Below are 26,217 nucleotides of genomic sequence, written 5' to 3' on the forward strand. Positions count from 1 at the left end.
AGCAGTCGGTCTCTCTTCCGGCCGGAATGACAGCATCCGGCGCATCAGATCCAGAAACGCAGCTTTCTCATTTTCCTCAAACTCGCCTCCCACCTTCCGTCTCCATTTCTGCACACCCATCTCAAATGACTCCTCAAGAGGAGGCCATCTATTTCCCCTGTGTGACTCCGTTAGATTCCCATACTCATCCGTGCTTGGTCAGGCTTCTTCACAAGTAGTTGAAGGGGGGCATCCTGCACCCCCTCCAATACACACACAGCTAGGTGGTTGCACCTAAGGTCGTGAAAAGACTGAGGAATCAAATCAAATCAAACCAATAGACATACACCCTCTACAGTTCAACCCAATCACGGTGACTGATCGGATTACTACCATGGATACAAGGGGCTGAAAATAGGAAGACTGGAGTATTCTTTATGGAAATTTAATCTTACGTAGAAAATTATAGAAGATGGCGGTGTTCCCACAGACAATATTGAACTTGAACCGGAAGGCCCAGGGCATGTAATGGGGTTGGTACTTCTATAGTTAATAGGAAGTGTCTGACCAAGTGGATCCTTGATTGGCCACTCATCACCTGACGCGGGATGTGTCTGGCCTTCTGAATATAATCCAGCTATCTCTTTAATAGAACAGAACGCATAGTAAGTGAAATGAGCGCACAATGCCAAGAATCTCAAAAAACAATAGCAGTTTAGCGTTGCATAACTTTCATGGATCCATCCTGGAATCCCGACATATCTGACTAGGGACTAACCAGCACGTGTAGCACCGTCTACATTTGTGAGGATTCCTTACCACTCCGATCTTTATTTTAACAAGGAAAACTTCTGGTATTTCACAGTGGTATATCTCATGGAATAGACTTTCACAAGTGCATATTCGCGACAAGGAATGCATCACATCTGGTATCAATGGATCCTAGTCACCATCTATGGGCTTGTAATATTCTAGACGTGGCTAGAAAGTTTTAGTAGGACTAATATTTTATAGGACTTAATTCGGATGGCACACTAGGATGTGGCAAAGGGCTTATGCTCTCGACATTATTTCTCTGTTCTTCTCCTCGTCCACATAATTAGTCCATTTCGTTGCCTTTGAGGTTAGGCATATGGACATGATATCCTCTATAAAACACTAAGTTGGTTTGACATTCTTAGTATTTGAGAACAGATCTATTAGAGCTTGGCTTATCATCGATGGAAGCACTAGCTTCTCTTAGCTCAAAGTTCCTAGTTTCTAAGAACGACTGGCAACCCCTCAACAAACCCGAGGCCCACCATCCGTCTTCTAGGAAAGGTAAACTTTTGTAAAAAGGAAGGTCGCTCCTATATATACGTAATTTCTTTTACTCGAGCAGAGCACCACTCGAAAACGTTATCCCAAGTTCGTAACCATATGACCCGACGCTAGGATAGTCCTATATTAATCAGGACTCGATGCTTACGGCTGTTTGGATTAATTGATATGACACATGTTGGTACGGATTTAGCACGAGGATCAACTCCGAGGAGCGCATCCCGTTTCGACATATTCGTACTTCTGGAGCCTTTCAATGCCGCTCTTGTAACGAGGATGTGTACCTAAAGAAGATTCCTAATGTCTTATGTCGGTTAGTCATACTCAGATTCGATATTCCCCTTTACTGATGAGGATATTTACCTCTGCCTATATCCACGAATGTTACAAAACCTGATCTGTCATCGGCGTTGACGCATTGGTATGATCTTGCATAAAATCCCGCAACATGCACTCGAAGACACTAGCAATATATGCGCCCAGAAGGGCGGGTTACTTTCCCACCAAAGAAAAGGACCAACGCCAGAACAGGATTGCTGCACCACCACCTTATTCTTGCTTGTACCTCTACGAAGCATACTTCGCAGAAATTATACAATCTACGCAACTACCACTCGTTAAATATACTAGGCTCATATATATTGACCAAAGTGTGTGCAAAACTATTCTGCCACGCCAAAAAGTGTCGAAGGCACATTTAAGCTCTGACCGGTAATTGTTCATAGTTGACAGAACAATATGTAACTATCTAGGATGTCTTAGCTACCCTGTAGTGATCGATTACACGTTGAACCCAATGCATCGTCAGGGGTGCATGGACACGATAGGGGTCTGATATTTCTAGCCTCTCTTAGCATAATAGTTCGAGGCGAGGACGGCTATACAGTGCGACAACAGAAAGGGACCAAACCCTTGATTATGTAGCATATACCAATACGGATGAGGTTTTTAGTTACGAGACAGGCTTTTAGATTTTTTTTTTGTTTATTCATTCCATTTCTTTCTTCACTTTCATAAAGACCTAAAAAGGAAAACCTCGCATTTCAATCCTCCTTCGCGCCATACTTTACCAAAAGATCAATTGTCTCTTGCGTAACCCCTTTAGTCCTCTTCGCAAAAGGCAAGATAGGCATCCCCATAAATGAACTTTGCGATATATCAATCCCTCGCTCCAAGAAGAATGCCACAAGGTCACCCCGCCCCATATGCAACGCCACTCCCAACACATCCCCATAATGTCCAATACCCCAGTTCATGATATCATGATTAAACTCTAGTAAAGCCTCCCAAATTGGAACACCCCCTTCCACAGCAAAATAAAGCACATCCTTACCGACATAAGGATCAGGGTTTAGGGGTAGCAGATATCGGAACACGTCGACGTTCCCAGCCATCGCGCTGGACTCGAGGGCGGATTTTATTGCGGCAGGGTGATAAGTAGGTGCGATCCAGTCTAAGATGCACTTAATTCCTACTACGGAGGCTTCTTGGGCTGATTCTTCGATCATGTGCTTGTTGAGCCGGCACAGGAGCTTTTCTAGTTTGTTTGGGTCTTGATTCTGGCTCTCTTTGATCACAGCGTCTTCGAAATCGGCTAATGATCTAGGTAAGTCAGCTATCTGAACCCTCTTTCTCGTCCTATTTAACTAGTGTCGATGTTTAGGACTCCAATTATTTTACTTTATGCGAGGTTAGGTGGTGAGGTGCTGAGGATCATGTTAAAAAAAAGAAGCAGGTAATCTTACTCGAATTCTTCATCCGACCTGTCCGACCTGTTATCTTCTTCAATTTGTGACATATTTCTTTGAACGCAATAAAGGGGAAGGAAAAGGGACACGCCGGGATGGGGGGTAAACTGGCCAGATGGCATTTGTAGTAAAGGAAATATTTCTCCCCGCAGATGCAGCGCCTGTCACTAACGCTCGGACGCCCACACGTCATGAAACAGCCCGCCCCCCAACCTCGGGGGCGAAGCCAAGATACTCAACTCAATGAGGCATTTTCCATGCGTTGAATGTTGGGGACTACGTAAGGCTCGCTATATTCGGGCTCATATACTGCGAGGGATCTCTGGTAATCGTATGCACGATTTTGGCGTATTTTCAGTTCTGGCTATCACTTGATAAAGTTTATAACTTAGCGCTTACCGACACGTCCTAAGGCGCGGTTCGCAAGCAGCAAATTGGCCATATCTTCAACATCAGCTAACCGGGCCTACTCACGAATCCAGGTCAGGTATTTGCTCTAGAAGAGTTTGTTCTTATGGATCCTCGAGCAGAGAATTAGGCCGGATATCTTGTCGAGTGCGTCGTCCGTTCATCCTGTCGCGAATAGTTGCTTCAGTCACGTTATAGGTCCTGCCAGTTTGGCGGACGCTAATTCTATCACATTTCTAGATGGCTTGAAGGGCTGAAGGTGATTTTTTTTTTTTTTTTTTTTTTTTTTTTTTTTTTTTTTTTTTTTAGAAGTAGACTCCATTCTGTTGTGGAGAAATGTCGCATCAAATTGAATAGATCCTCGTCAAGGCGGAAGTGCGCGACTGGCTTATCAACCACGTGAGTCATGTTAGATAGGGCATATCTCCAAATATAAAGCTACCTCTGCTCTCTCGAGTAGTATGCTTTCCATTTGTCATTAGGTCAAAATGAGTAGTCAGGTTTGCTGGCCCCTAGTTATGTAGGGCTGTGAATCTGGGGTCTGCAAATTTGAGGGCCGGTGTCTGATCGCAATCCTTTCACAGAGTTAGCGCAATCTCCTGTTTTAACAAACTTCTATTGTTCTTGGAAATTCGCATATGAGGGACTCCAACTATGCCTCAATAGTTATAATGCCCCTTAGGATAAGGCCTAATTTCAAAAAGTCATTCGCTGCTGCTTTCCAAGACTGGGCCGTTTTCTTTATCTCCTAGTGTATGTTGATGGAAGGTTTGCCTTGATGCCTCGTGGGCAGGCTGTGTATCTGAAATACAGAAGTCTGGGGCCCATTGTCTGACCGCAAGCATTCTCTCGAGAAAATGTTCTATCCACTAGTCTTAACCAGGTCTTCCACTATTTGTGGTCGTGCTATTTTTTGGATACTCTTATATGAGAAATTTCGCATACGCCCTAAGGCTCAGTCGGAGAATATACAGTGATTTTTCTATTTTCTCCTATTCTCCAGATGTATATCACAACATCATCTTCTGTGCCGCGAGTATTACTCGTTTGGTTCTTCCTCCTGTATTCCCTTGGTTGGACAGCACCTCTAGCCGGCCCAGCGGAACTTGAGATTTCGGGCCCAGATCAGCTCAACGAGGCCCTATCTCGATACAGCGGAATCCGCAATCTACCTGCACCAGGAGAAGACGACAAATCCGACAGTTTTCTTAGCGTTCGTGCCGATCTCCCTGTTGTCCCCGGTGTGAACGAATGCTTCTCCAAAATCCAAGCATGGGGTGTAGCCGACAACCTTCCAGACGTGTTTTTCACCGCATATCCCGTTAATAAGAATGTGGCATTTCATTGGGGACTGGATTATTTTGACGAGGATCTCGGCGCCACCAAGGCAAACTGGAAGTTCGCCTTTTGGGATCGCCTTGCGGACCCTTCGTATATGTCTGATACAGCTAATAACTTGAGAACCGCAATGCAGAATGCTGGCTTTTCAAAGAAGCGCAGGAAGTATTACCAAGATAGGTTTTTGAAGAATTTCTCTCAGGCTTTCGCAGAGTCGGCGCATGGGGATGTCATTGTGTTGCTGAAACAGAATGTCGCCCCCGACAATAATTGGGACAGCAGCACCACCTGGGGAGGTGAGTGAAAGAAGAATATTCTTTCCCTATCTGGAAATCATGAGAAGATTGGTGCTGATTTTATTTCTGTCAATAGGGTGGGAGTATCCTGCATTGACTCGGAACTCCAACGTCGATAACATCTACCGAGTGGACCCTTACGACGAGTGTAATACCATGACAAAGGTTTGGTCTAAAGGAGATTCGCCGTCTCAGCAAAAGCCAAAGGGCAAAAAGGACTCAACAAAGCCATACAAATATGGAATAATTTAAACTTGAATGTCGGATATCGATTGATTGTTCTCTGGAAACGAGGGAACGGTGTATCATACTTATCATTCAGTCGTCTCATACAGTACACCCATGGTGCTTATCTTGATTCTGGGTAAATCTTTGTCTAGTAGCAACATCATTTCACAGTAGTGCTGCTACTGCCGATCTATATCCATGATCAGCCGGACTTTGGAACTTGCACATTCTTTAGGGATCTAACGCCAACGTTGCATCTTTCGGTGTTGTCGAGAATTAGTGCTGCACTCGTTTTATCCACGGTGTAATCTCGTTTATATTTGAAATAAGTCTTCTTCTACTGCTAAAAGAAAAAAAAAGCGCAAGTTAGGCATTCGTAGGGCAAATTGGTGGAGTAATTTCTTCTCATGTCGGCGAGGGTGGTACTAATATACAGTGCCGTGCGAACAGCAGCGTCCCCATTGCGCATTCGCGCGCACGAAAAATGCACTGGATATCGAGATGAATGGGAACTCATCTTCTGCGACCAGACCAACAACACCATAGAGCGAGGCAAGGAGAAGCAGGTGGAACGGACTAGCCACTGCCCCCGACCTGCCCATATATTCGTCAATTGTAGTGACAAGATAGAGCCCAACTCATTTGTCCAGCTCGTCAAACGGTCTCGGCGACTAGCCCTATCGCAGATCTCGGGTTTACCCCAGGCTGTCGCCCCCGGCTCGATGATCGCCAGCCAACTCTTTTCGTCCTATCTCAGTGACTATTTCCCCGCGCAAAGTTAGGCCCACGTGTGCGCTTGACAATCCACATGTCATTATTTCGGGCATCTACATGCTTCCTCAGAAAACCCCGATGCTAGAAAAGGCCAGTTCCGCACTGTCGTGCGTTTTCATTGGCAAGCTCTACCAGGATAAACCTCTCTTGCGATATGGGCTTTGTCTTTACAACCAGGCAATTCAGGACATGTCAAAGGCACTTAGTCGTAAGGCTTACAGCGATGACATTGTTTACACATGTACGCTCTTTGGACAGATTGAGGTCAGGGTTGTTTTCCCTTCGGTAGATGTTAAGGCTCACAGAAAGCTAGACCCAGCATTGCCCGGACTCGCTCAACGAATGGTTTGCGCACATAGACGGATTAAGCGCAATCATGCAAATCTACCGCCCTAAAAAGATCACGTCTCCTATCATAGCTGCCATCTATGGTCAACACCAGAAAATCAAAGTGGTAAGAGAATGCTTCTGTCAATCTTTGCTCTCTAGTATGCCGATGCCCTAATTGTGAACACAGTTGCTTTCGAAACTTATGCATCTATCCGAGACGACAACTGCGTGGCTGAAAGAACCCGGCGAAGGACTGTTGCACGAATTAATCCAGCTTCTTACGGATTTATCGCGTCTTTCTGCCGCTGTTGAAAGTGCTGATTTTCTCGATCACGAAGCCTGTCAATTGTTGTTAAATGATTGCTTGGAACTTGAAAAGCAGCATATGAACTTTTATCTCAAGATAAGTCATGAATTTGGTCATGACTCTGATGGAGACCCTTCTACATATGCCCGTGGTGAATTAAAAACCGCAGTACCCGCTACATGTGATTTATTCGGTCCTGCCTACAAATTCGATACTGTTGATGAAGCCAACCTCTATATTTTCCTCTGGACCTCGTGGTCTTATGTTTATCCACTCGTTCGCCAATGCCAGATTCTCGCCATGGCTGACACGCCTGAATGTCTGCGAATTGACAATCATTCTTTCGAAAATGCGCCGCATCATCTCGCCGCATTCTACATCAGCAAGGCAGCTAGATGTCTTCCATACTGCATGCAAGATGGCATCAATTCATGGGCCATCTTTTATGGAATATTTGCTGTAACTCAGGCTGCACGAGTATACAGTAACATCAGAGATTTGGAACGGTTTCTTTCGGCTCAAGATGTTATGGAGTATTGTGCGCTTTTAGGCTTCGACCGTGCTGCTCGGTTACGTGTGATATGGTGGAATTATTGGCATAAAACCAACAAACATGATTTTTACAGGCTTCTGAATAACAGGGAGTTGGCCAAGGAGTACCAAGTGCCTCTCCATAGAAAGGTGGAAGGCAGTGAGTGTGATCTAGCTAAGACGTCATCACTTGTATTCAACAATCAATTTGCTGAAATTCCTTATACCCACTATTATGATTGAACAGTCTTTCAGACCAACTAGCAGAAACAAGACCACCAGATGCAAAATCAACCAGGACGTAGAGGCGAACTCCTACATAGGAGGTGAAATCAAACAGGACTGAAAGATTCGAAATGGATCCTTCAATCGAACAGAGGTGCATATGGTGAGTAAAGACCAAGAGTCGGCAGTCAGCCAAGTCGAACTACAAAGCGTCTTTCGTAAGATGGCTGTCGCAAATCTTTGACCGGCGTTGATTCGGTTGTCCTATAAATCCTCATAGGTCAGGTTGTTGTCTCGGAATTACGAAAGACCGCTTCGGTGGGCGTACACCAGGATCATATTTGGACAGTCACGTTATGGTGTGTCATAGCTTCCCAAGGGGGTGTGGCAGTTAGAAGGGCTCTGTGGGCTAATTAAAACAGTAAATCAGCGTTCATTGTTGAAGTGAGCCACATAATGACCCACTATTTCTTGCCTTCATTCACCGTAGCAACAACCGTTGATCACTCAAATATGCAATACTGTAGTATGACAAATTATCCGAGTCAAATGCCCTTTTTTTTGGAAGTTCTGTTCCCTCCCTTTCTTCTGGGTGAATCGTACCACGCGCTGATCCAACGCAAAATATTACTAGTACGACACTCATGCTTTCCAGGTTGCTTCGGTCGGAACAATTTGTATATCTGTAAAAGATGTTACGGAGCACGTGGGCAACTCTCAAAAAGGAAATTTCATCACGACATGTACCGTTATGGTAGTGCCTACTGTATGATGAAATCGCAAAGAATCTAATTTAGCTTTACGGCCCATATCATGGACAGGAGACTTCACATAACTGCGAGTCTTTTCACAACGGCATTTTACCGTTGTTAAAAAGCCAATGGGAACCAACCATTTCTCCCAAATTAAGACGTTATTTCCCCCTTTCTTTACCTTGACCTTGAGGAGACTACTACTCCAGCTTTTACTACTGAGGCTTCGACACGAGGAGCTCGGGCGCTGCGGGAGCGCGTGTAGAATCGTGGTCTATGCTTTATTTGGCGAAAGTTTGAATGAACTTGATTGATGGTCAGCCAGAAGTAATTATTATTTGGTGATATCGCATTGAATAGAGGGGCGTCCATGGCTTGTTTGGTCTTGTGCATTTTTTATTGCCTTGTCTCTATTTTGTCGAAACTTTAATGGGTCTTCAGCATGGATTTCAAGTACTTTTTCTTGAAAAAACAATTCATTCGCCGCCTTTCATACTGGCTTGTTTTTGTGCATGTCCAAGCACTGAGCTTATATTATCGCTCAAGTGCTTTCTCAGTAGAGATCAGTATCGCGTTAAAATTGAATTATACATCTACAAAAGCCTGCTTTCTTACGTGCAAAGTCTTAGTCTCTGTTGGAAGCAAATCTCAAAATCATCAAAATGGGATATAAGCTCCATGAGACAAATTGTAGTTAAACTGTATAATTATCATTAATACCTGGATCTTCTGCTAGATGTGCGAGTCCGATTCAACGAAGAAGACGAAGTGACATTTTACAAGAATCTTCAAACTGGAGAGAAGAAGAGACAGCGAAAGAGAAAGAGAGCAGGCAAACTGGATACATAGAGACAAACAGTGCAAACAAAGCCACATGATCTGGGGTTTTCCTTTCAGTTCTTCACACTAGCTTTCCAATTGACAGATTACGATATCTGTTGTGTCCGACGTCTCTGCTGATGATCTGGTCTCTGAGCTTGCTGATGGGCAGCAAATTCCACATACTTGTGCGCCGTGTGTATTCTGGCACTCTTACCATAGGCCACGAGTAAAGCCGGCATGATCATAGAAACGAGGGAAATAACTCCGATGAGAACGAATGTGTTTTGGGTACCCATCCCGAGGAACCAGTCGGTAAATGCAAACCTAACAATCATTGCCAGGCCGTTGCGGATAAAGACCACAGAGATAAGGGCGTCATTGAGGATCTGACTTTGTTACTATGGTCCCTTATTTCATCCTAAGACTTGGAATGAGCTTACTAGGGGATAGCAATCTGTTAGATATGTCAGACAGACATCTGCAGTGATCATGAATCCAAAGCCGAAAATTGCATTGCCAACGGCAAGGTTAATCCAGGGCCAATACTAGGACGAGATGTTAACCATGTTGATTGTTTGGATAGAAGGAAAGACAAAGCATACCCGAGCAAGTCCAATACCATAAATCCAGGAGCCAACAGAGTTAAGGAGGAGAGCAGGGAAAAGCAGCCACAAACGCATTTCCGGCTCGAAGACACCCTTGTTTCGGCGAGACTGCCAAACAACAAGCCAATCACTCAGGAAAGGTACCGTGCCTGCAGCAAGTAAAACACCAATGAAACCTCCGATATTAAAAAGACCAATGTCATTCGGTTGGAAATTGTAAGGTGGCTTAGGCAAGAGATAGCCTCCGGCCGTTGAGGTAGCAGAGAACCATGTCTGGATCAAGCCGTATTGGATTGCAGTGAATGCAACGGCGGGAAACAGGAAAGGGGTAATCAGAGGTCGATAGAAGTTCTGGAGGATCGGAACATCGGTCTTCGTCACCAGTGCAAGGCGTTGACGATATGATTTGCGAGGGTAGGTTTGGGATTCCAAGTTTGAGTCATATGGTGGCTCGTTGCTGTCGTTGGGTTTCTCTCCACTATCAGATGATGAGAAGCCATTGGTATCTGGATACTCGTTCCTCTTGGAGATTTTATTCCCAGTTGATCTCGATCGCGGAACATATTTGGATTCCTCGAAGAAGAATAGAACCAGCAGCAAATTGCAACCCACGAGGATGGCGGTTATCCACCACATCCATCGCCACGGCTTCATAGTACTTAAAATGTACCCCCCGGCGATGGGACCACCCAGTGTACCTAGACTCTGCATAAAGATGAAGACACCGTTCATTCGAGCGTGCTGATGCACGAAGAACAGGTCGGCAATGGTAATCATCACTATGGCCTCGCAGGCTGAGCCTGCTATACCAGATAGCAAACCAATGGCGATCATTTCGCCGGCGGTTGTAAAATTCGCATACCAAATTGCAGCGGCAAACTGCAACACTGCACTTATAAGGTACACAGGTCGTCGACCAAATTTGTGCACACAGGGAATGAGGATAAGACATCCTATCGCGAGACTTCCGTATGAAGCACCAGCGCTTTGATTGAAGGCCGCGAGGCCCAAGTGCAGGTAACCTTCGTAGGTTTTTTGTGCGACGGAGCCAATCTCAAGCACGACAAAGGTGAATAGGACGTATGTACCGGTGAGTCCGAAGTTCACTGTTTTCCTCAGGGTGGACCAGTTCTAAATTCTTGTTTAGTTCATGATAACTTCCAAGGTTGCGGTTGAAGCTGATTTTGCCCTACCAATGGGTCATCGGGGTCATCCGAAGGTGTAGGGTTGAGAATAATTTCCTTCTTGTCATTTTCATTGCTTCTTTCTATATCAAAGTCAGATTGTGTATGAATAGGGGAAGGTATAAGAGACATACGGTCTTCCAACATATGAGTCCCTGGCGGGAAATTGATATAGTCGTCGGCGGACATCGTGGGCACCTGGGCGGTAGGAGGTGGTAGGGAAATTTTTCAAGATTCAAACCCGTGCCGACTGACAGTTGGATACGGTTGCTTCTTATAAAACGCACGAGGCAAAGGAGCAGCATGCAGTTGATATTATTTTATGCAGTCAACGAATATTTTACTATCACCAGGCACATCCTGCAACGTCATGGTGTCATGGTATATCCACCAGTTCTAAGATGGTGATTCGGAGTGGAGAAAGGGCCAGCGATGTGGGGGCCGGAGGGAAATAACGATCGGAACGGGTACCTTTTGGCCCCCTCCACCCCTTTCAGCCTGTACGCATAAGCTTCTTCCGACTCACCTACCACATAGGGCTACCTCATGCCGGGGGCGGCTACGCCAGTCCCTGTGGGACGGAGTAATCTACAGGCTTTATTGGTCAATTTAAGAGAATATCCCGATTCCCCAGTGATATGCACCATGCGTTGATTGGCGTTGCGTTTTTCATGCCTAACTAGGGCTAGTTCTATGAATCTAGAACTATCCCGACCACCTCGCTTTAGCCATGCCCAGAATAGCTAAAACTTTTGCAAATCTTAAATCACAATGCAGACGGTAACAATAACAGTACTTCTTAAGCCTATCTAGGAAAGTTACTCGCAGTCGGAGTTGGCGTGTCTATACTTAGGCTGCATTCTGGGGTAGGAAAGCGGATCTATTTAAGTCGCAGGAAGACTGGTATGACGCCACCCCACATTATTTGGTGTATAGTAGTATGACTTTGTATTTTTGGAATTCTGTTTACCTATCACAAAATATATCCTACGGAGGAATTGGAGAATAAAAGATATGTCATACCCCGTAGGGTGTAACAACAGATAGAGGATTGCAAAAGCCTAGTGCAAAATCAAGAAATGAAAGAACACAGGTTGCAAATAGGAGGGAGTGAATCTCTGGATTACGATGTAGAAGAATTACTCGAATCTCTTAATCGGCAACACTAGTTTAGCGTTCGCATTACAAGGGACTGTGCATCGGGTTAGTTGGGGGTCTATGTACCTGTAGCGGTTATCGGAATGCGCAAAACCTACGCTTTAATTACCAAAAAAGCATTGCGTGAGCTACGCTAGGCTTGGGGGCCAGACATATGGCTTTCCTGTATCAACAAGGCGTAGGAAATAATATACTATTTTAGGCCGTTGTGGAGAAGGACCACTAAGTAGCCACTAATTGAGAAAGAATTTTAGGAGATCGCATGATGAGTTCTAGAATGCAAAGAGCCTCAAATTGTCTCATAATGTGGAGTTGTTTCCCGCTTAGATAGATGCCGGGGCTCAGAGGCCCTAGGTCCACTAGAAGATTCGCCTAGTCTCAACCTCTACATCGCATTTACAATTACTAAATTTAGACAGAATGTGCCGATCCAAACGATGTAACCTTTACTACTCCATTCATACCTTTTCTGTACGTCTCTCGGCCTATCTCTTAGGAAATTAACACTTACTTATCGTTGCCCCTCTTTTGTTGGCTATTGGGGGCGTTTTCTTAAGGAATCATGATTTATAAACACCGCCGTTCCTGTCCTAGGAATCTCATCTGGGTGTTATTCATTCCAAAAACACTACACTAGTCACAGCACAGTTTGAGAATCCAGTTCCTCTCAGTTCCCCATCCTAAAAGTTCTCCTTCACAATATGCGTGCTGTTCCACTTCTGGCTGGGAGCTTCCTAGGTAAGATCACTTCTTATCTTGACTTGAAGCACACATTGACATAGTAAAAGCCCTCTCTGTGGATGCTTTTCCATCTTTCATGGTTGGCAGGGATCCTAGCAAGTATGAGGGAACCCTCCTGACGGTGAAGGCAAAGCGGAATATTACCCACCCTGACAAGTCTTGCAAAGATCATAGTCCTAAGACGTGGCAAGACCTCGACGTGGATAAATGGTTGAGCCAATAGTAAGGAGATTCAGTCACACAGTATATGCTATGATCCTGTTCGATCTGACATTCATATCAAATAGCGCTGATGGCTGGTTCCTTCCCGAAGACCCTGACCCACAATACAAAGGAAAGAGCTTTCCTCAAGTCGTTATGGAGCAGATCGGCGGCTTTGACCCGTTTAGATGCAACTTGTATGCCAAATCCTGGCCTTTGCATCTATAACCTAGGACTAACAATATATGATCTTAGGATGTACTCATGTGACTTCGATTACGACAATACCCAAGTTGGATGCGATACGGGTGAGGGAACTAGTTGTGGCCCAATGGATGCACTTTGGATGTTCACCCTATACGGATTAAGCAACTTCCGCAATTATATTTTTACTCTGCAGGATCAATTCCAATCAACAGCTACAAAAGTTATTGGTGATGATATTGATGGAATGGTCACCGACTTTAGCTCTGACCCAACTGCCGATGATGGCAAGGTGAGTAATGGGTATTTAATGTTTTCCATTGATTTATAGATTTGAGATTTTAATAATTGACATTATTCGATTTTTAGAAACTGGCAAGCGAGGGACTAGTCATTATGGCTGCAATCCTCGGAGGCCTTTCCGCTCTCCTGAGTGGCGGTGAGACACTTATTGGAGAAGCTGCCGCGCTAGGTACTTCCGTTGGTACAGGTGTTTCAGGCGGTATCGCTGGTGTTACTAATGGAATATTGTCTAACACTGAGGCAGCAGCTGTTGAGTAAGTTCTGCGATGGGCTATCTATCAACCATCTTTTTTTTTTTTTTTTTTTGAACTTGGCGAACTAACTCATCCGGTAGTGAGGGATTAGTACATGACGAAAGAGGTGGCATCATCAAGCAGAAAATGAATAACGCCACTGGAGCATTAGTCGAATCTATTAAGCAGTATGGGTACAAAATCTTGGAAGATTATCCTGATTTGTCCTCAGTCGAAGGTGACGGGAATGACATGTACTCTGCTCAATCGTGGAGTGGACCCTATGTTCTCAAAGGTGGCTCGTTTGCGCAGTCAAATGACAAAATTTTTGATGACTATGATCTAGCACTGAAGAACTCTATCCACAGTGGCGTCATTTCCTGGCTATGGGGTCTTGAGCATGTTTTCATCGTATCTGCATCAAAACAGATCAATGGAAAGAACCCCTGTGATCTTGATTTTGGATCAGAGGATGACTCTGATAAATTGGGCAAGGACATGTTTATCAGTGCATGCGATGAGGACTCAGGCACGATGTACTGGTTTCTTAAAGAAGGAAGCATCGGTCATTGTGACACGCCATACAATTACGCACTGGATTCGACAAGATTGCCTCCTATCCGAATCTGACTGCGGTTGCGCTTGCTGAAGCTGCTGTGGCATCGCAAGATGAGGGTGGATTCCGGGCCAATCGAACCATGGGTCAAGCCAAGGACTTCCTAAGGGGCGATAAGAAGCCTCCGTTGAATCTTATTATGAACGTCCCTGTCTGTAGTTTAGACTACCTGGAAGACTACTGGCCCTCCGAAGGCGATGTCCTAGATGCCGAGTCTGGATCGACATCCCCTAAGGGTGATCTTACAGACAGTGTGAGTGATGTGAACCTTTCGCTTTTCTTTATACGAGGAGAGAGTCTGGCTAACAGACTTCTAGTACTGGGTTCGCTGGACCATACACGAAGCCTGTTCGAAATTTTATGTCAATGGCGAGGCCTTCCCATACGATGTTTGAGACTAAACACCACCGGTAGTTGATTTCCAAGCTAGACTTTCGGCGCTGCACATCAGCTTGAGACGATAATCGATCTAGATCTGCACTCTTTGTGCCAGTGAGCGATTGAGGTACTCGAATTGTTGAGCCACCGGCTTGTTTTTAAATCGAGATATTCCTCGAAAACACGTAATATTTGGCTTTTTTTTTCACATTAATAGTGCCCGACTCGGCCTTATTCCCAATTCACGTAATTGAGTAATGCGGTCACAAATAGTGTTTAGATCGAACAGACTTTAGCAAAAAGTTAGAGCACCCTCGCCGATATCTAATCCGCTTGAATGTGGATTAAGTTATTAGTCCGAGTGTTAGGTTTATTCTTAGGATGCTTGTCTGCGCCGCAAGCGGCCCGCATCGGAAAATCCTCCACTCGATGTAAGGCTCTTAGTATATCGAGAACAGGGCGCACCCTAGCACTCGAATGATCCACCGATTTAGTTGAGCTAGGGACTAGACTGAAGTATCAATAATAATCTCAAAGATATCAAAATGACTGTTCGAAGTTGAGCAATTGATCAGGGCATTTGGTTCACTCGTCGAGTTTATGAGCTATATTCTGTAGAATCGTCAAGACCTTTCTTTGCGCGAGATAGCATTGTCATCAACAGGCTGACAAAGTGGGAGAGCAATGATAAGAACATCTTTTGAAACCACGCATAAGAACGTCAAGAACCCGGAGATGACTTTCCGCCGCTGATGAACCCGTATGTCACGACCGCAATGCTGCATGCGAAGACTGTTCCGTGGCACGTCTCGCTAGCCAACTGGCTATCCGGTTATTTGCTTCTAGTATCTAAGCTAAAAGACGTCATTCGGTGCTCCAAAGCCTCGGCCTGAGTGAAGGGACAGAAAATATTCACTCCATGGCTTGTTTGATCGAGGATGAAGAACGTGTCGATGGGTGCGTGATCCTGCGTTGCGAACAGTACACAGGGCTCGCTCATCACCACGAATGGAAGAGTGGTTAGAAACGCCTGAAACCAGATCCAGCACTTCAGGTTGTGTACGTTAAGCTAAGAACCTCCCCAGCTCGCCAATGTCCAGAATGCTCATGAAATTCAGTCAAAATGAGGGAGCTCTGGCCGTGCTGATTATTCTCCCCGAGACCCCTCGCCTTGGTTGATTCTCTTCAAGGGGCAAAGAACCAAATACCCTCTATATTTATCCAAGATCGCCTGCAATTGGCATACTGCCCGCTGGTTGAAACTGATTATTGTCTTGAAAGGTTACATGCGCGTGTATCGTGAGAATTGCAGTGCTAGTTCAGCATTCACCAGGAATTGCCGTTATCGGCTTCATCGGGTGCCTTTTTCCCATGTGAATCGACAGATAATCTTGGAGAAACAAATGTGCGGTGCAGTAAAAACAACCTGACATGTAGACAGTCTGAACCTCACGGAGCGAGCTTACACTCTCCAGACCCAGTCGGAATTCCTCAACGCGAGGTCCAAGTTGGCGTCCGATTGCCGGCGCCTGGTGTTTTTCGATTTTGAAAGAGCTAAAATTATCGAGGCCCGTCCGATTTTAGGTATGATTTCACCGAACCGCAAACGCAAAAGGATTGAACATGGTGGCCTGGATAAGAAGCATCGAGGTACAGGATTTGCGGAGGAAATAAACAAGGCAGTGCATGAGTTGCGGTGCTTGCGTGTACCGCCACGGAACCAGCAGAACCAGTCATAATGTGGCCGACGACTATCTTGTGATTCGGAGATGGATAGTATGTTAGGCTATACCATAGGTCTTTTGCTATGTCAGTCCCTGGGTTGCGAGGGTCCTCGATGCTTTCTGTGGCCCGCTACGGTGGTATTGTAGCCACAGGCTTGCTATCCTGACAGGCCGACGATTCTGTGCTGTTGATCAACGAGAATACCATTCCCGAGACCGGCGTGCCCCGGTTCAATGCCAGCGTCGATCTCATCATGATGACCATGTTCTCGTCCCTGGAGCGCACGGACAAGGAGTGGCTGTCTTTTGGGGCGCGCGCCCACTTCAAGGTCGTCAAGGTGTGGCGAGCGGATAACCAGGGGGCTGGATCTAATGCTTTGTTTGAGGCTGTTCCTGTCTAGATAGATACTCCGGACAGTTTGCGAGGGAAAAACCTCTCATCTTCTTCGAATATCGTCGCACATCTACAGTCTCTTCGTCAAACTTTTATCAAGTAAGGAAACATGTCAAGGTCTGACTGATAACAGATTCCTGCTCGATTGCAACGAATCGATGGGGTTGACGTGATAATGGGAATGCAGAGACTGACGGTGTGCGGAAACTGGAAAATGTTCTACCTAAAGTCAAGATAATGAGTAAAGAACCAGACTTCAGGAAAAGCCGGTCTAGACACTTAGGTGAAAATGAATATGCCGATAACGTCTCGCCGCCTTTCAGCGGTACCCTCATGAACGCCAAATCAAGAAAAACACGTATCTTACATTTCATATCCATGTCATTAGATGATAGTATGGATTTGAAAAAAAAAAAAAAAAAAAAACTACTTTCTTGGCGAAAGAGTTTTCTTGGATTATCTCAACAACCAGGGGCGTACGGCTCTAAGAACTTGATCAAACCTTACGTGACAGCGAGAGCTTCCATTTGATACCTATTTCATTAGGTGCAATGGCTGCGATTATTGCCACGGGTGCAAATGCACAAAAATTGCCTCTTGAAAGGGGGTCGGGGGGAGAACTTCAAAACCAATGCCCCCTCCCTCCTCCCTCACCCCCCCGCGGGGCCTCTTCAGCACCATGGACGAGATTGCTCTGGCTGCTATGGTAGTGCTCCAGCACATGCAAATGACGCAAAGATGCTGCTGACGAATATGTCACTGGATTCGTCAACCAGGTTCTGCAGTACGCTCTCAACGCTCGAGAGGGTGACACGGTTGGAAAAGCGCCCGTGACCCAGGCTTTAGACTAGATTTCCAGGGGCATCAGATGCCTGCACCAGCGAATGGACATCTCAAAGCTGTCCGACGGGTCGGTTGGTATGATGCTGGCCAGTTGTCGGGCCAAGTGTTGTCCGAGAGACCATGGTTTCTGCCCCTGCGTTTCGGCCCAAGTTCGGTCTCCTGGGGTCTGCTCCCCTGGCTGCGCATACTGGCCCCTTTCTCGAAAGCTCACTGGGAGGATTTCTTTAGCTGGATTGTTATCTGGTAGGCCAAACAGCCTAGTTGTGTACTTGAGCTGACGGGCCTCTAATAGGATTTCTGCCGGGACCAGGGGTCGTCTTCCGCATGCCTGTGGCGGCTCGGGCTTGTCGATTGATCATAGTCTGTATTCCATCTTGCCGATCCTTATTACCCACGCCACCACAGTTCCGCCGCAAACAGGGGTAATGATTGTACTGCGGCGGCCTGAAGCCGGCGGGCGAGCCCTGGAGGCAGGCCTTGGGCCTGGCATAGGGACCGAACCCTGGCTTCTACGTTCCGTGCTTTGCGGAGGCACGTTTCATACTGTGCTTTTAGCGAGAGACCGGCACGTCTGTAATAAATGGGTAATTTAGAAGGTCTAGAAGTCGATTTCAGGAAGGCAATGCGAGATGGGCGGTGCGTGATAATTCTGGGAAACCTAGGCGAGATCGTCGGCATGATCCACTTTTCAGGCCAAACAGTGACCAAGCCGCACCAAAGAGGAGACGCCAAGTGGGTTTGCGCCGGTTGCCTAATTGGGAAGTGTACTCGCAGCTGAGTGCCTGGCCCACATAGTGGGCTCAGATTATGTCTTTATTCAGGGGACTAGGTGTGACGAGATGTAATAAAATCTAGTAGGAACTTTTTAGCGCCAGGCTCTGTTACAGTCTGCTAGGACATATATCGCACAGATGACACCATATCTGGGGCCGCACAGGGCCGTCTGCATTAGAAAGCTATAAAGTGATCCTCACACCACCCTCAGCATTCCCAAAAAAAAATCAACACTTAGATCCACGATCTACATATCTGCTGTTGGACGTGCTGCTTGTCCTGCTCACGTGCGCATCTCGACCAGGTCGCAAGAATGGGTGTTACTCCAGGTATTTACTCTGCTTCTGCTTCAAATTCTATCCATTGATCGCTGACCGCCACTAGAGCATGGTAATATTGACCTGATTTCGGGTTCAAGCCGGCCAAGCCATGAGGCTGGCCCTGTCCCTCCGTCCAACGTCGACGACGCCGCGCTTGTCCGCAAGATTGACATGCGTGTAATGCCAATGCTGTTTGCCATTTATTTTGTCGCGTTCTTGGATCGGTATGCCAATTGACCTGTTGTTTGTTGTTAACATTGTCGATTCATTGTTAATCGATGGGTGCATTTCATCTCTTGGTTGGTGCTGATTCCGTCTCAGAGTCAACATCTCCAACGCGCTCACTATGAGCATGCCGGATGATCTGAATTTGTACGGCGACCGGGAAAACGTTGCCCTTCTGATTTTTTACATTCCCTACATTATTTTTGAAATCCCCTCCAACATTGTCATGAAGAAGCTTAAGCCGCATATCTGGTTGTCAGGCTGTATCATTGCCTTTGGTGTTGTCATGCTCGGTCAGGCCTTTGTTAAGAGCTACGGTGGCCTGATTGCGACTCGTTTCTTTCTCGGACTTGCTGAATGCGGTATCTTCCCCGGCAGTTTCTATCTGATTAGTTTTTGGTACAAGCGTGCCGAAGCCCAGAGGCGTTTCACCATGTACTGGTCCTCGGTCATCTTTGCAGGTGCCTTTGGTGGCCTGCTCGCCTCTGCTATTGCCAAAATGGACGGCATGCGTGGTCTAGAAAACTGGCGATGGATTTTCTTGCTGGAAGGTGTTGCATCCATCTTGGTCGGCATCACCGCGTTGTTCTGCTGCTCCGATTTCCCCCAGCAGGCATCTTGGTTGACCAAAGATGAAAAGGCCGCAGTGATTGCGAAAACGCGCAACGACGAGGATGACGACGTCTCGGTGACGAAGTCTGATTTGGTTGAATGTTCTAAAGACCCCAAGATGTACCTGGCTGCGATCATGTACTTCAGTAAGTTATCTTTGTCGAGTGGTACATTTTCATTGTTTTAACCCAACCAATTAGCTATTGTGATCCCTATCTATGCCTTCTCTTACTTTGCCCCGACCATCATCGAAAACCTGGGATACGGAACCATCCAGACTCAATTGCATAGTGTACCGCCCTTCGCCGCTGCTCTCGGCCTCTGCATTATAACGGCATATTTTTCGGACCGCTGGAGCATCCGCTTCCCATTCATTCTCTTTGGTGATCTGCTGATCATTATTGGCCTGGCCATCATGCTGACCATGCACGGCGCCGGCCACTTTTCCGCGGAGTATCTCGGCATTTGCTTCATCACCATGGGCGCCTTCAGCTCCGGCGCCGTGATCGTCTGCTGGGTCCTGATGAATATGCAGGGCCACAAGCAGCGCAGTATCGGGTCCGCCTTCGTGATTGGCGTCGGCAATGCAGGTGGTATTGTCGCTGTCTTCTGCTTTACCAAAGACGACGCTCCCTTGTACAAGCGCGGGTACTGGATTCTGATGGCGATGGCGCTCGCCGGCACGATGACAACGGTGGTATACGGCCTGGTGGTTGTGCGTGAGCGCCGTCGTCAGCTCCGTGCCGAGGGCAAGACGGACAATGAAAAGATTCTCTCCCTTTAGAGCTGCCTTTCAACTCTGTTATGTTATGTTTCTCTGTAATGTAGATGTCGGTAAAAAGGTGGCCGATCCCTGCATCGCGCTAGCTGCCACAGGGGTAAAGTTGGTAAGTAGTCATCTTTTAGATAATGTAATTCGGAAGCAAGTTGGCCATACAAGCAAGCCTGCCACCCGAAACACCATATCAAATGAGATATTTTACAGCTTGATATCTCAACAACAACAGCTTGATATAATGTTCAATTACATCCTAGTACTATTCAAGGCATATCTAACCTATTTACGCAGTCTTGGGGAATTTTGGGATGTCATGATTCACATATATATATATATTTGACGCCAGTCGCTGCGTGTTTTCTGGCAAGGTAGTAATCCTTTTTTAAATTAGTCTGTTCTGTTTGTCACGCTTACAAAAAATATTATACTAATAAATAAAATTGGCTTGCGGTGGATGAAATATCGAGTTGGAAAATATCATATTTACTATGGTGTTTTGGGGTGGCCGACTCGCTTGTATGGCTGGCTCGCTTGTGAATTACGTTATTCCAATTTAATTATCTTTGCAGTTGAAATCCTTCAAAATCGTATACCTGTGGAGAAAATGGACGGCTCGGTTGTGTGGACGGCTCGTATGTGAATTATGTTAGCGAATTCTGTTGATGCCTACGTTGACTTGCCGAGCAGCGGTCAGTACTCAGCCAATCACCGCGCTCAATCCTCAAATTTGAAGTGGCTGAGGGCCAAACAGCTGCAACTAGAATACTCCTCTAGGTAAGCTGGCGTAGATCTCATCGAAACTGGGTAGGCTAAGCATATGGGCGCCTTTGGGGGCCGTGCCATGGTCCGCTTTAATTTGGTTTGTTAGAGCTTCTGTATCAAGCATGTCATCCTAATATGGCCTGGTGCATCCAGGTTAGACCTGGATCTATATAAGTGGATCTTATTCCCTAGTACTGTAAATCAACATACTGTAATACAACCATCTTACAACCATACTCCAACACGTTTGTCGGGAACCGACACACTAGTCCTAATATGGTAATTCAATCGTTGTTTTGTAGGGGCTGATAACTAACTCTCCCGTTTCTTCTGTAAATCTGCAAGGGCATTCAAGGTATTATGCCTTCAAATGGAGCACAGTCTTGATAACTAACAACACGTTTTTAGTATATGCGAAATTCTTGTGTCGACAAAACATTACCGTGGTTGTCCAACATCATGCAACACAATATCCAGAGTTTTGAGTAGATGTATGTCTCGAAGCAAGACAGACGGGGGTGGACTGTTTCAATCCTAAAGAGAAGCCACTTGCTCAGTCCGCACATTTGACCAGTGTCCAAACCATCGAAAAAAGGGGTACAGTCGACATTGACCGTGCGAGAAACAATATTTCTGATAGCAGTCTGCACATATGCCGCAGAGTGGATTTGAGATATCCAGCATTGTTCGATGATTTGTCCCATGGAATACATAGTAGTGAGCCTAGGCAAATAAATAATAAGGAGAAAGAGGCAAAGAAAACTTATGAGCTACCAGGTCCTACTTGATTACAAAGAAAAGACTTGGTCAATCTCTTCCTCCATTAGGTATAAATACCCCCTCGCGACCAGTCCTAGGATAGTAGTCTCTCTTGTTTTTACCATCACTTCTCACTAGCTAATCCGCAACTCCTGTCTGTCAGCGCCTTTTCTCTCCACTTGACGCATTTTTCCTCCTCGCTCTCCTCCACATCATGGCTCCTCGTATTCTTCTGACCGGCGCCACTGGGCTGATTGGTTTCCGTATTCTCCAGGAGCTTCTAAAAGGCGAATACGAAGTCCGGATTACCGTACGCTCCGAGACAAAGGCCCAGGAGGTCTTGTTCAACCCGGTTATTCAAAAGATCAAACCTGGTAACCGACTGACCTACACTATTGTTCCGGATAGCGTTTTGAGTCAGGCTTTTGATACTGCACTGCAAGATGTCACCTCCATAATCCACGCCGGGTCCCCTGTGCCCGTGCCCGGTTTTGACCCTGTTAACCAAATCTGGAAGCCTATAGTGGAGGGTACAGCGAACCTACTGACATCGGCACTCAAATTCCCTAGGATCAAGCGGGTGCTTATTACTTCGTCGATTGTCGCGAACATGGCCCCGATGCCCGATCCCTCCGTCACAGTTACTGCGAACTCACGCGTGCAGTTGCCTGGGATCCCTCAAACCTTCTCCAATGTGTTCGAGGCCTATGTCCTCGCCAAGATCACGGAGATCAACAACGTTGATTCGTTCGTGGAGCAACAGAAGCCGCATTTCTCCGTCGCCACTATCATTCCGGGGTATGTCTACGGGCGCGATGAGTTGGTGCTGGATTCCGACACCGCGGTTAGCAAGGGTAGTTCGTCTGGAATCCTGCTGCGCAGCTTGACTGGGACAGATTTGCCGGCCCCCATCCACGGGGGCTATGTCCACATCGATGATCTGGCTCAGGTGTACATGAAAGTGTTGGAGCTACAGCCCGAGGCCGACACCCCTAGCAGCTTTGGTGCCTGCAGCCTGGTTAGCTACGACGATGCCTGGCGCCTAACCGAGAAAAACTTCCCAAACGAAGTGTCGGCGGGTCGACTCAAGCAGGGTACTTTACGCACACTACCCATTTCATACGACTCAAGTGAGACGAACTATTATCTCAATATCAAATTCCGCCCCTTCGAGGACGCCGTAAAGGACATCGTGCAGCTCTACTTGGACAGGCTGGACATGAAGGAAGAGTAGAATTCATGTCCTCTGTCGGTTCCTCGGTCTGGTGTCCCTATTTGGATTTGTCTTAGCCACAGATGGCGTGAGTTGTATCTTTTTCAAGTAGATGAACACAGTCAAGGAAAACCAGTCGATTCAGCAACATCTTCCTGCTATTAGTTTTGTAGACCATCGTACGGTAATAGTGCCAGGTGCTAGTGATGGAACTGGCCAACTCCAAAGTCTGCCTACGCCAGTGCCTACGTGGGGAAGCTTTTTGTGCGGCACGAAGCCTCGCACCGGCTAGCGCTGATTTGGCCTTGCTGTTTTCCACCTCCCCTCCATTCGTATTCTGTACTGTCCATATCTGTTTTTTATTTCTTGTTTCGGCCCCCATACAGTTCCCATTGCCAGGTTCCACTTGGTGAGTACTGCATTTCAATTAGGAAGGATCAAAAGCCTATTGGCGGGGTCCTCAAGGCGAAATTATTGGGGGCCAAATCCACCTTAGAGTAGTGCGAGACCTGCAGGCAATCTCTTAACGAGGTCGGAGAGAAAAATTTAGACGAGACAGAAGTCACCCGCCCCACCAATCCTACTATGATATTAAATCTGCAGCATTAGTGAGTCTGCAGTAAAGGAGGGCCGGCGGTCAGTCCGTAGGGGGAAAACGGGCTGCGAGGGAGGCTTGTGGTCAGGAAGCACGGCCCACGCAGTGAACCACGCATCCAGATGTCACGCCCAGTTTTATCTGATCTATGAGCCTATAACATACATGCACTAATACCCGGACCGTGGAAAAGGTGTAAAAGTGCAAGCAAAATCGGATGGAACTTTAAGACAGTTTAAGAGTAGTGTTTTGATTGAGCAAGTACGTCAGCATAGGACATTTTTTTCGCGGTCTCCGGGAACGTCTCTCCGGCGTAGGAGTCTGAGGTTGTGGTGAAGATTGAGTACCGTGGCGTGTCTGGCCAGTTTATTTTGGGTTCCTTCGTCGTCGTCATTCAGAGTGGTGGTTTCAGTGGGGTTGTGTGATGCTTTGATGGCTGAGACCAAGTCATCTTGCAACAAGGGCAGGTGACGAATGGAGAGCCGGGGGTTAGCCCTAGCGGTCCTAGCGTTCAGATCTGGGCATGCACTCTTAAGAATATTTCCGAAGCAGATCAGTTCCGCGAATGAACGACCAGTTGGTCACCTGCTGCGTCGACATCAATGTGTCAAACAGAAACCTGGATAGCTCCTCTTCCATGTCAGCATCTATAATTGAGCCGTATAATTGACCACGAGCCCGTAATTCTGCCTTCAGACTTCTTAAAGCCATCGAGACGATGACGTTAGAATTAATGATTCCCTCACAGTGGGGCCAGGTCTGCAAGGTGTAGATTGCCTGCAAGCGAATTGAATAGTCTGGACACTGCGAGGCCACCACCCACAAACCTGGGACGACGCCGTAGTCCAAAGTAAATGTTGGGCGATCAAAAGACTTTGCTAGAAATGCTTGATGTGCCGAGAATAGGCTGATGTATTCGGGTGTCAAGCTTGCAGGTACCGGTCCTTTGACGAGACAGGTCTTTAGACTGAGGATCTGTCCAAGACTCTGGAGTTGAAGCAGATCAACTCCTTGCTGGTCACGACCACGAAGGGTATGATAGAAGTCGCGATGGAATATCTCAAAATGGTGTTGGAATTCATAGTTCAGGGACAAAATCCGTTGCTGCTTCTGGAACAACTCGTTGTATTCTGCTGCAATTTCAACAGCGGAGGATGGCCAGCATCGGGCGAGAAAAGGGATACCCATGTTCAAGAGAAGCGTCACGCTTCGGTGTACATCTGACACAGTTCGCATTTTAGAAAAATGGTCCAGAGTATGCACGTTATCATCAATTCCAAAATGGCTGAACAAGAACGGGGTGCCAGGCCCGAAATGAGCAGATTCGATGTCGAGTCGTTCGAAGATGTGGACTAGCGAATCGTCTAGACTAATTGTTGAATGATAGTCCTGTGTCTCTTTGAGGATGCGAAGCCCACTATGCAGATGTTGGAAGGCATTGTCATACCGTCCTAGTAATAACTCGGACATGACAAAAAGCAGGCAGCATACTAGTATAACTGCCCGCCACTGAGGGTCGTTCGAGGCCTGACGTTGGGAGAGATACGTATGAGCTCGCGAGGCCTGTTGAAGTGCGAAGCGATGACGAGCTCGCTGGAGGTTTTCCCCAGACAAGCGCATTTCGTTTGCGTTCGAGTCTTCGTGAAGGGCACCGAGCATATTGGCGGCATGATACACAGCAGGGTCGACATGACTAATCTGCAAGATAATTTTCTGCCAGAGAGGAGAGTCGAAGAAAGCTCCGAGGCCAGGGATGGAGCAATATCGAAAGTATGAAAAACATCGTCGCTCGTCCATGGTAGTTTCCCACCCCGGGTGAGGGTAAATACTCTGGATAAATGAGAGAGCTCGATTCCTGACGGGCAAGCGATGCAGATCATAGCCATCGCATTTACGGCCAGTGGATTCTAACTGTTGTGGTCGACTGAAGTATTGGAGCTCGAGAGAATAGTTGTCGCCTATCTCGTTAACATTGTGGCTCAGGTCGCCGGCGGGAGGGTGCCAGTGTTTAGTCTTGGCCGAGGCCGCCTTCTTCGACCTCTTCGCCCTTTTCTCCTTGGACCGATTTATAGTATGGTTTGTCTGATCGCGGAAGATGAGTTCCCATTCATCTCGGTACCCAGGGCATTCTTCGTGCCGGCGAGTGCACTGTCCGCAATGGGGAAGCTGCTGGTCGCACTATATAGGGACAGGGCTATTAGCCAACCTCCTTGATCTCCCCCCTCCCAAAATACTAAAAAAAAAGCCACAAAAAGAGAGGATCACCCACTCGTCGCCTGACAGCCCGGCAAGCGCCACAGCCCCTAGAGGCTTTAAGGCGTAACACATTATGCCTTGACATAGATTAGTAGGTATCTATTAAAGTGGCGACCAGGGGAAATGGAAAGAGGAGAGAAAGGGGATTAACTGGCTAGTTAACGTAAGTTAATCGGTAAGCGAGTTAGTCAGAAAACGCGATCGCGCCCCAACGCGTCTACTTCCTCATTTGAACTATCCATTATGCCCCCCTATTCGAAGCCAAAATTCCCAAAACTCTA

The 26,217-nt window shown here is 46.7% G+C and overlaps 8 protein-coding genes across 8 annotated transcripts; 5 read left to right on the forward strand and 3 right to left on the reverse strand.

Moving 5' to 3' along the window:
• Positions 1-2,342: 2,342 nt before the first annotated feature.
• Positions 2,343-2,807, reverse strand: N7474_010024 (uncharacterized protein; the record flags this gene model as incomplete). Its single annotated transcript, XM_057201434.1, has 1 exon — positions 2,343-2,807. The coding sequence occupies one exon, from the start codon at positions 2,805-2,807 to the stop codon at positions 2,343-2,345; it is 465 nt and encodes a 154-aa protein (XP_057049421.1).
• A 1,651-nt stretch (positions 2,808-4,458) lies between these two features.
• N7474_010025 (uncharacterized protein) lies at positions 4,459-5,097 on the forward strand (the record flags this gene model as incomplete). Its single annotated transcript, XM_057201435.1, has 1 exon — positions 4,459-5,097. One exon carries the CDS (start codon positions 4,459-4,461, stop codon positions 5,095-5,097), a length of 639 nt encoding a protein of 212 aa, XP_057049422.1.
• A 4,065-nt stretch (positions 5,098-9,162) lies between these two features.
• Positions 9,163-11,036, reverse strand: N7474_010026 (Major facilitator superfamily domain general substrate transporter; the record flags this gene model as incomplete). The annotated part of the gene is made up of 5 exons (XM_057201436.1): positions 9,163-9,444; positions 9,499-9,603; positions 9,661-10,794; positions 10,857-10,930; positions 10,982-11,036. 5 exons carry the CDS (start codon positions 11,034-11,036, stop codon positions 9,163-9,165), a joined length of 1,650 nt encoding a protein of 549 aa, XP_057049423.1.
• Positions 11,037-12,706: 1,670 nt separating this feature from the next.
• On the forward strand, positions 12,707-14,698 carry N7474_010027 (uncharacterized protein; the record flags this gene model as incomplete). The annotated part of the gene is made up of 8 exons (XM_057201437.1): positions 12,707-12,743; positions 12,794-12,968; positions 13,034-13,144; positions 13,203-13,443; positions 13,521-13,708; positions 13,789-14,252; positions 14,339-14,556; positions 14,621-14,698. The coding sequence occupies 8 exons, from the start codon at positions 12,707-12,709 to the stop codon at positions 14,696-14,698; spliced, it is 1,512 nt and encodes a 503-aa protein (XP_057049424.1).
• Positions 14,699-16,367: 1,669 nt separating this feature from the next.
• On the forward strand, positions 16,368-16,806 carry N7474_010028 (O-methyltransferase; the record flags this gene model as incomplete). The annotated part of the gene is made up of 2 exons (XM_057201438.1): positions 16,368-16,457; positions 16,576-16,806. The coding sequence occupies 2 exons, from the start codon at positions 16,368-16,370 to the stop codon at positions 16,804-16,806; spliced, it is 321 nt and encodes a 106-aa protein (XP_057049425.1).
• Positions 16,807-18,729: 1,923 nt separating this feature from the next.
• Positions 18,730-20,357, forward strand: N7474_010029 (uncharacterized protein; the record flags this gene model as incomplete). The annotated part of the gene is made up of 4 exons (XM_057201439.1): positions 18,730-18,745; positions 18,801-18,960; positions 19,058-19,719; positions 19,774-20,357. The coding sequence occupies 4 exons, from the start codon at positions 18,730-18,732 to the stop codon at positions 20,355-20,357; spliced, it is 1,422 nt and encodes a 473-aa protein (XP_057049426.1).
• A 1,729-nt stretch (positions 20,358-22,086) lies between these two features.
• N7474_010030 (cinnamoyl-CoA reductase) lies at positions 22,087-23,106 on the forward strand (the record flags this gene model as incomplete). The annotated part of the gene is made up of 1 exon (XM_057201440.1): positions 22,087-23,106. One exon carries the CDS (start codon positions 22,087-22,089, stop codon positions 23,104-23,106), a length of 1,020 nt encoding a protein of 339 aa, XP_057049427.1.
• A 1,105-nt stretch (positions 23,107-24,211) lies between these two features.
• On the reverse strand, positions 24,212-26,008 carry N7474_010031 (uncharacterized protein; the record flags this gene model as incomplete). The annotated part of the gene is made up of 2 exons (XM_057201441.1): positions 24,212-25,858; positions 25,946-26,008. 2 exons carry the CDS (start codon positions 26,006-26,008, stop codon positions 24,212-24,214), a joined length of 1,710 nt encoding a protein of 569 aa, XP_057049428.1.
• Positions 26,009-26,217: the final 209 nt, after the last annotated feature.

The sequence above is a fragment of the Penicillium riverlandense genome (assembly GCF_028828495.1).
Source record: "Penicillium riverlandense strain IBT 135883 chromosome Unknown utg000008l_segment0_segment0, whole genome shotgun sequence".
Lineage (NCBI taxonomy): Eukaryota > Fungi > Ascomycota > Eurotiomycetes > Eurotiales > Aspergillaceae > Penicillium > Penicillium riverlandense.